Source organism: Vigna umbellata, chromosome 1, assembly GCF_029865625.1.
Source record: "Vigna umbellata cultivar VRB3 chromosome 1, Vumbellata_1.0, whole genome shotgun sequence".
Taxonomy (NCBI): Eukaryota; Viridiplantae; Streptophyta; class Magnoliopsida; order Fabales; family Fabaceae; genus Vigna; species Vigna umbellata.
In genome coordinates, this window is record NC_142165.1 from 64071571 (window position 1) to 64080241 (window position 8671).

The 8671-nt window shown below is 35.1% G+C and overlaps 1 protein-coding gene across 3 annotated transcripts; it reads right to left on the reverse strand.

The window, feature by feature from the left end:
* Positions 1 to 2727: 2727 nt before the first annotated feature.
* Positions 2728 to 7059, reverse strand: LOC124838057 (zinc finger CONSTANS-like protein (DUF3537)). 3 transcript variants are annotated; one of them, XR_015783422.1, is made up of 5 exons: positions 6155 to 7056; positions 5024 to 5455; positions 4610 to 4916; positions 3471 to 3651; positions 3084 to 3218 (listed from the first exon to the last, which is right to left on the reverse strand). XR_015783422.1 is itself a non-coding variant. In XM_088104047.1 (4 exons), the coding sequence occupies exons 1-4, from the start codon at positions 6689 to 6691 to the stop codon at positions 3043 to 3045; spliced, it is 1452 nt and encodes a 483-aa protein (XP_087960173.1). In that variant the 5' UTR covers positions 6692 to 7059; the 3' UTR covers positions 2728 to 3042. The 3 variants fall into 3 exon arrangements, 2 of the variants coding, with proteins under 2 accessions (XP_087960173.1, XP_047169518.1); XM_088104047.1 differs by lacking the exon at positions 3471 to 3651 and having other exon boundaries at positions 2728 to 3218; positions 6155 to 7059; XM_047313562.2 differs by having other exon boundaries at positions 3215 to 3651; positions 6155 to 7054.
* Between the last annotated feature and the right edge of the window lie 1612 nt (positions 7060 to 8671).

Genomic DNA, 8671 nt, shown 5'->3' on the forward strand with positions numbered 1-8671 from the left:
TATATATATATATATATATATATATTACTTTATCAAGGGATATCCGGATACAACTATGCTTGGCCGAACGCTCAAACATAGTATTCGACACGAGGACGCTCGTCCTACACTAGGATTCTATCCAAATGAAAGAATCCCTTTTTAACTATGTTCACAGAAAACCGAACGGTCAATGACCGTTCAGTAACGACCGTACTCTATCATAGTAGAAATTTCATATTCAGATTTCATTTATTTCCAACTCAAATCTCAACTAATCATTTCATAACCTTATAACTTCACACCAAATATCAATTTACATACTTCATAAAATTCATATTAATAATTCATACTCTAAAACGATTACTCATATTCACATTCCTACACCTCATACATATCAACCATCATGCATCATACTCATACTGGATACATACATTCACTCATTCAGTAACATGCATTCATTTTCAGCAAGCATACAACAACATTCAATTAAATTAGATAAGCTTCCCTTACCTCTAGTGTGAACGTACGTCCTTTAGAGTAAAGCTCACTTCACGGAATTTAAGATTTCTTCTACTCTTAACGCTCAACCAAATTCTTCAAACTAAAACAAGTTACAGAACTAAGATTGATTCAGATAAGGTGATTGCATGCAACCAGGGCTTGGTTTGCATGTTCATACGAACGAACAACTAGGGACGAGGAACTTACCCGTTTCAGAATCCATAACTGTTCGGTTTAAGATGAAGCTTGAGATGCCGGAAATGCTTCCACGGTGCCTGAACGGTGATCGGAGTAGAGAATGGTAAGTTACAGAAGAGAGAAGGGAGGGTTTTCTAGAGAGAAGGAGGAGGAAGATGGAAGATCAGATTTTTGGAAAAAGAGTGCATGCAGAGGAGAGTGGAGTGTTTTTGTGAAAATCCCAGTTTTGCTCCACAGTCGAGAACGAACGTCCCCTCTTCAGTTGACACCTGTTTTCCACTAACTGATTTCCGGGTCTCCTTCGCTTGACACCTGGCGTTCGTCATCTAAGTGTCAAACTCCCCTCTTGACACGTGAATTCCACTAACGACACGTGCTTGAATTTTACTGGTTCCTGACTTTTGATTTTTCAGGTTATGACAGTTTTCATTCTTTTAAAAGTTAAAAATTTGTCTTTGGTACCATTATGTAAAACTTAATAACAATTTATATGCTTAAAAGATCAATTGACCATTCTAAACAATGTTAACTTGTTCGATTCATACGAAAATATTCATTTCAAATTTGGAGTATTTAAAGTAAAACAAAAAATAGAAAGATGAATTGCAGATTTACTCATTTTATAGAAATTAAAATCCATAATTTTAAAGTTTAAAACAAAATCTTACTTTATAAACGATTACCAAATATTAAATAAAAAACGAGTGAAATTTCAGTTAAAAAGAAATTAACAACTTTCGAAAGGAAAATGGAAGAGAGTGGTCTTTACGATTCAGGCAAACATAATTTTTCCTCACTTAAAGGCAATCTATTTGTATGATGAAGTATAGATAAAGGTTCGTTTGCTATAAACATCTTACAAGCTGATCGACACCCGGTCAATTCAATATATTGTCCATTACATGTTATAAATCGCCCTAACAATATCTCAAACAATAATAAAAAAAATGCTGTAAACTAACTACATCATAATTTTCAAACAACATTACTTGGTTGGTAATATCATGTAGTAAAATAATGATCAAAACTCAAACCGCAATTTCCTTAGGCGTGTAGATCACTGTCCTTAAGGACTTATCCGCGGTGTATTGCGCAAGCCCCCCAGGAACTTCTCAGAATTTCTGAGGATCTCAGAATTAACAAGAAACTCTAAACAGAGTATATAAGAATAAACCCAGAATAATTTTAGAAGAGGAAAAGAAGAAAAGAAAAGAAGAGAAGACTGACTTGAGATGTTTTTGGAATGAGGAAAAAACTCTTTATTTATAGAGTTAGGAAAGAATAAAATCAATAAAAGCCATTAAATATTTTACTGTTGGAGCACTTAATAAAATGAAAAGGCAATTAAAGTTTTGAACGTTGCAATCCAATGTTTTTCTTTTGCAATAATCTAACATTATTACAACAATCTCCCACTTATTGCAAAAGAAAAAGACAAGAAACTTTTATTCTGGGTCTCATAGGATGTAATGCATCAGACCTGGTATAACAAGGTATATGAACCAGTCTTAGATTGAAATACTTAACACACAGTGTAGTTGGTATAGCAAGCTATATGAACCAAAAACACTTGACGTGTGTTAGAGGTTTATCAATCACAATACACCCCCACAATCCTTGCTGTTATCGTTGTGTTGCGCTTACTAGGCCATGCGCGTGCCCGGTATTCATGAGTGCTCTAGAGATCATGCCAAGATCTCATGCAAGCGGCCCCACTCGACACTCATATAGGTGATTTCATCAAGTGTATGCTGCAAATCATACACCACCCGTAAGGGATATGAAAAATCATTAAAAACTTTGTTTAAGCTAAAATTCTTTCACCACATAGAATTTCAACGACAAAGTTTAACCTCTCATATGTGAAGTCAGAACGGAATCTAGCAGATCCTATGACAAAACCCTTGGGAAGAAATATGATCTTAGAAACATCGAGGGGAATGGGACTTAAGCCACTGGCAAACAAACAAGTGATGGTAACCCAACCTTTGTGATTGGAGATCCCATGAATAAGGTTCATATGGATAAAAACAAGTCACTTGTTAGTTCTGATAGCACTAAATTTTTCTTTTGCAATAATCTAACATTATTACAACATATCACTGTCCACCAAGACTTGCGCACACAGCGCATTGACCCTTAGTGTAAGAGCAAAAGTTACACGCATTCAACCAAAGAACGCACTTATAAGAGCCACAAATGTCCAGAGAAAGGGGAGACTCTTCTACAAATATCATCCTTCCATTTCAAATGAGATGGTGCACACCTATATTTAAGAATCAAAACAATGAGAAAGACTGCTTCGATGAGCCCAAGTATGTTGAATTTAAGGAAAAGTTGTTTGCTTGCCTATTGTGCTAATTAATCAGTTACAAGATCAAACAAACGCGTAAGGGAGGAATAAGAATCACGAACAGAATTTGGAGATGAAATTTGCGTTGCTGGGAATTGGGGAAGAGGCCAAAGGGCATATTTGACAGCGACACCAGAAATCTCATGATCAAGGGTCTGCTTCTTTGCTGTGTGCATGCAACATTCTGAAACAGAAGTAATTATTAGAACTCCAAGCGTCAATAGTCCCAGCTAATCTTTATGTGATGTGTAACCGAGTTTGTCAATTTACGAGACTTAAAAACCCATGTTTTTTGCTACATGGTGATCATTTGAAACTGGTATCTCAGGTCATGTAATAATTTCTCCTGGCACAGCATATAAATTCAGTATCCTTGGTCCCCAGGAAGAATTATGGCTATTAGTTGAGGGCTTTCAATCAAAATGAAAATCATAACCTGAAAGACCTAAAACGAAAGGCTTCTTTGGTCAGTTGCAAATATTATCCTTAGATTAGCGTCTGACCAAGAACAAAGGTAACCAGACTTAATTCAAGGAAAAATATCGTGTTGACTAGAGACCGATCCACTGTCCATCCAAATATTGTTATTCCTCCTGGATTTGTCTGCAAATACATCACTGCATATTTGAAGAAAACAATAAGCATGAAATCCTCCTGGTGGACACAAAACAAGCTCACAGCTCTGGTTCATCAGAAAGAACAAGATTTCTCAACTTGAAAATAAATTCCAAAAGTAGTTATATACAAGTTGTGTGTGTGATTTAGCATGCTGCCATGATATATTAAATAAAGTCATGCATATATGAAACAGAAAATTCAGTACACTAATCTCACAAAATGAGAAAATTCACATTTGCAAAAATAGTGATTTATGTGGTAATTATTATGACGACAACGAAATGGCCTAGTAATAGTAATCCACATATGCAAATTGAACCTTTAGGCTTTCAATATTTTCTAGAGATGGCAAGTTTATTGCACATATGGGAGATGATTCTAAAAAAGCTAATTTGCTAATCTAATCAGATGTATCATAATAAATGTAGGCAGCCATTTTAAGCTAATATTGGTTCGTGAACACAAGAGATAATAATGCAAATGATTATCGATCAGATATAACCTTTAGAGAAAATTAGCAGAGATACGTTTTTCCTTCTCTTAGACAATGTTAGATACCTCTTTCACTGGACCAAATATTTTCAGTATGCCTTGATGTACAAGATAAACACAGCTTTCACAATATATTTAATCACAAAACTTAGTAAAACCAGAAAACTACACTCTAACATAAAATTTCCTTGGATCCAAGTTCTGATTTTAATTATCTGTCGTTGAAGTATTATCTCATCTCAATTTGGCCTTCCAAGGCAAGACTCCTATACCCTTCACAGCATTTAGTGTAACATTATCAGATTATTTTATGTCCCCGTGTAAGACGAAATTATAAGAAATTATAAGATAGAGCCACCAAGGAAGCATATATGATAATATGATGTTTTTATAAACGTTTTATTTTTTTATCACGAACGAGAAAAAAATGTAAAATTGATCTCTTTACAGACAGGAAATACATACCAAAAGCTTGTCTCTTGTGATGTGAAGACACATAAGAAGTCCATTGGGTATTAGAAAACATTCCAGCATAATCCATTGACTCTAGATCACTTTCAGAATAGTCTAAATGTATAGCATTCAAATGGTTTGCAGCCTCCAATGTCCCAGCACTAGCAGAGCTCCTCAATTGTGGTGCATCAGAAGATGTGCATGTTAGCATTGCATGCCACCTGCTTGCAAGGGAAACAATGCCTTGAGCTCTATGAGAAATTCTTGTTGCGGCATGCAAACAAATGATGATGCCCACCACCTGAACAAGTGTGGATACCTGAAAGAAAAAAGAACGAAAAAAAGAACAAAATGAATGGTAAAATGAAAGAAACTAGTTCATTGAATCTAAATGCATAAACACTTTGAACTTAGATCAGAACTTACAGCAAAGTCTCCACCATTAATGAATGTAAGCATCTCACCATAACCAGTGACCTGCAAAAGCGTCACAACCTGGCTAGCTGTGACAACCAAGAACTCCAGAAGCAGATAGATTCGGAACCTATGACTTATTTTGGAGAGATGATAACGCAACCGAATGTGCTCTTCCATAAAAACTAAAACATCACTTTCCCTTTGCAAGAGTTTCCCATAATCATCAAAATGGATCACTTGCAAACTGCAGACCAAGTGAAATAAAATGCAGGCTGACAGAGAAATTGTACTCATATAAGTCCAGGATATAATCAAAGCTGATAGAATAGCGAATGAAAGCAACCAGGACCCATGTTGAACATAGAAAATGCGAATGATTTCTCGAGCGGTCTTCAGAAGGAAACATGGCAAAACCCACAGAAAAAGCAAGCGCATAGATCCCTATTTACAGGAAAAGCAAAGTTTAATATGCATAAAATTTGACCCTACGAATTAATCAGAAATCGCATAGTATCACTTTGTAAGGTAGTTTCTACAGAAGATATCGTAGTAAACTAGCCTTGTGTTCTCCAATAAAATTGGAAGTTTCACTTGGGAAATCTATGTTAACATTTAATCAATCTTTCATCATAAAAATTCCAGAAGTAATCTATGTTGGCATTTAATGATCAATGATCTTTTATTATACAAATTCCTGAAGTGAAACTCTATTTTGATTGAAAAAAAACTATGAAACTGTGTAAGTCGTTCATTATCTATTCTAAAAAAATTAAAAATAAAATAAAATAAACATTTTAGATCTGCTTGATGAGGAATGGAAGAATAATAAGGAATAATAACATGTTTGTACAAACGAACAAGGAAGAACCGAAACAATACAAGATAACATTCAACGATTTGACTCCTTTCATTTTGAAAAGTTCTAAAATAAAGCAAATGCTCAATAATAATAATAATAATAATAGAACAAAGAGCAACAAATTCTGGTTTCGAGCAAAATCAATGACCACGCCAAATACAATAAAAAAAACAAAGTTTATCACCACAAACTCGTATCAAATAAACCATCAAGCACGCAAGTAAAGTAGAGGAGAAACAGAGCAATTATCGCTGGAGCTAGCAAAGAAAAAGGAAACCGACCGAAATCTGAGCGACATAGTCGCGGTGAAAGCAATGCATCTTTCCGGAGTAGCGGTCGACGAAGAGGAACCTGCGGAGACCGTACTTGCGGAGGTTGTGAGAGAGACAGATCAAGGATACGGCGGCGAGAGTCGCCTGAAACGCCACGATCACCATTTCAAAGCTCTGAATCTCATACCTATCGCACTCCACGCACTTACACATGGACAGCGCCACAAGTGGCGCCGCCACTCCAACCGCCGCAAACACGCTCCACGAAACCACCAAAGTCAACACCGAGTGCTGGTTGAACCCTAACAGCGTCAGAAACCACTCCAACCGCGCCAAGCTCTCCTCCACTTCACTCTCCTCCTCCACCTCATGGTCATCATCATTCTCTCTGTCATCGTCACCATCATCGTTCTCCTTATTATCATTACTATTGCTATTAGTATTGGTATCCCCATTTTGCTCTGCTTGTTGTTGATGTTGAATTGAAATTAGAAGCGGGGTTTGACTCTCAGAGGGTTCTTCTGTTTGTATTAGCAGATTAGTCATCTGTGTTCTGTTGCGGATCCTCTACCCCCTATAAGCGTATCTTAGTAGGGTAGGAGTGAGCTTCTTAAATTCACCTACCTACCTAATACCTTCTTCCTTCATTCTCAGCAAAGGAATCGCTTCGAGAACACACCTGCATACTCTGTTGCGTGGGATCAAATGCAATCTGCAAAGTCTACTGACGCGTGGCATCTTAAGGAAACTCTGAGCCGTTGGATGAAGCGAAGAAAGGTCTCCACCGGGAGAATCAGAGGAAACGGTGAATTGCCCGTGAGAGAGCGCATTTTTAAATTGCTGGTTTCTTAACAAGTTATCAAACTTGGGAAACAGGACTCAATTATTTCTTTATTTTTCATACCCCTCTTTTTAAGATTAATAATGCACCTGTCTACCTGTTTTTTTCTTTTTAAATTAAGAAACATTACTGAACAACTTAAATATATTTATCAAAATTTTATAATTTATTTAATACCTTATTATTTTTAAAATATCTTGGAACATATTTGTAAAATAAATAAAATTCTAAAAAGCATGATGAAGCTATATATTATTAGTGCTTCCTTAAAAATATATCATCCTTCTAAATAAAAAAGTTACGAAGAAAGAGGAGACAGTACATAAAATGAAGGGAAATAACCCAATCTTAATTTTCTTATCTAAGCGTCATGCGAAAATGGTGAAGAAAGACATAAATAAAACGCAAATTAGACCTTGCCAGCAAAATCAGGATTATTTTCTCCATCTATATTAATTAATCTGTAAAGGTGATAACGTTTCTTTTATAGTTAATTTCAATATGCATATGTTTGATATACTTTATCCCCTTCTAACTTGGAAGACATACGAAATGGATATTTATAAGACTAGAGAAGATTTAATAAATGATATATGTATTATTTTTATCAATATAAGGTTAAAATATAATTAGGTTTTATTAAATAGATTTTAAAAAAAATTGTCGATCTCTTTAAAAGGCCTTTTTCCTCGATCCTTTCTAAATTCTCATATTCATCTTTTATCAATTAGAATAAGTTCTTTTTTTATTTTATTTTTTTAAAAAAATTGATTTTTTTTTCTGTCGAGTTTGGAAAACTACATTTGATTCCATCCTTTTCTATTTTGGTTTCTAAATATTGGTGATTTTGTAGTAAAATCATATCACTCATTTGAGGTTATTATTATATAAATAGAATCACTTGACGAGTGAAATATGAGGAAGAAATTGTAGAGTTGTAGGTGTTCAACCTCAAGGTAAGAAAAGTTAGAAATAATGTTATGCTTAATAGCTCTGATAAACTGTTTAATTTTGCTATGTCAAATTTATTATTGTACAGAATGATGAATTGATTGTGTAATTTTATGAATCTTTGTATGTTGAGATTTCTTTATATCGTGATACTACAAAGTTTTTGTTTAAATGAGATTATTTGAGTTATAAATAATGTTTTAGTATAAAAAGAACAGGAGTAGACAACTTAATTGAAGTATCTTGATATAGAAAAATTAAGTTATATATTTATGTTGATGCACTGTTGGGCATCACACATCATGGGCTGGTTCGTAAATCTCAAGTTAGAGAGCTCTGATGGAGGTTGTGTCGGGTGCCATTCCTACACCATCGGGCGCCATTCCAATGTAGTTGGAACCCACTATACAATAAGCTCTAATGGTCTCAGCGCTGGGTTGTGTGATGAGACCACTCGACACCATCTTAACATAGAGCATCAAGGGTTGTTGGCGCTAGGTGCTTGGAACTGTCGATAGACACTAGGATTTTTGAAATTAGTGGCCATTAGAGTTGTTAGCATTGGGAGTCATGATGATGTCATTGGGTGCTACCCTGTTGTGTTCTTTACATTAATTTGATTATGTTATATGAGTTTTATTTTTTATTATAAGGGTTCTAAGTAAGAGATAGAAATCTCCAAGGCTAAGATGCAATTAATTGAGTAACGTATGAAGTGTATTGATGGAATGACT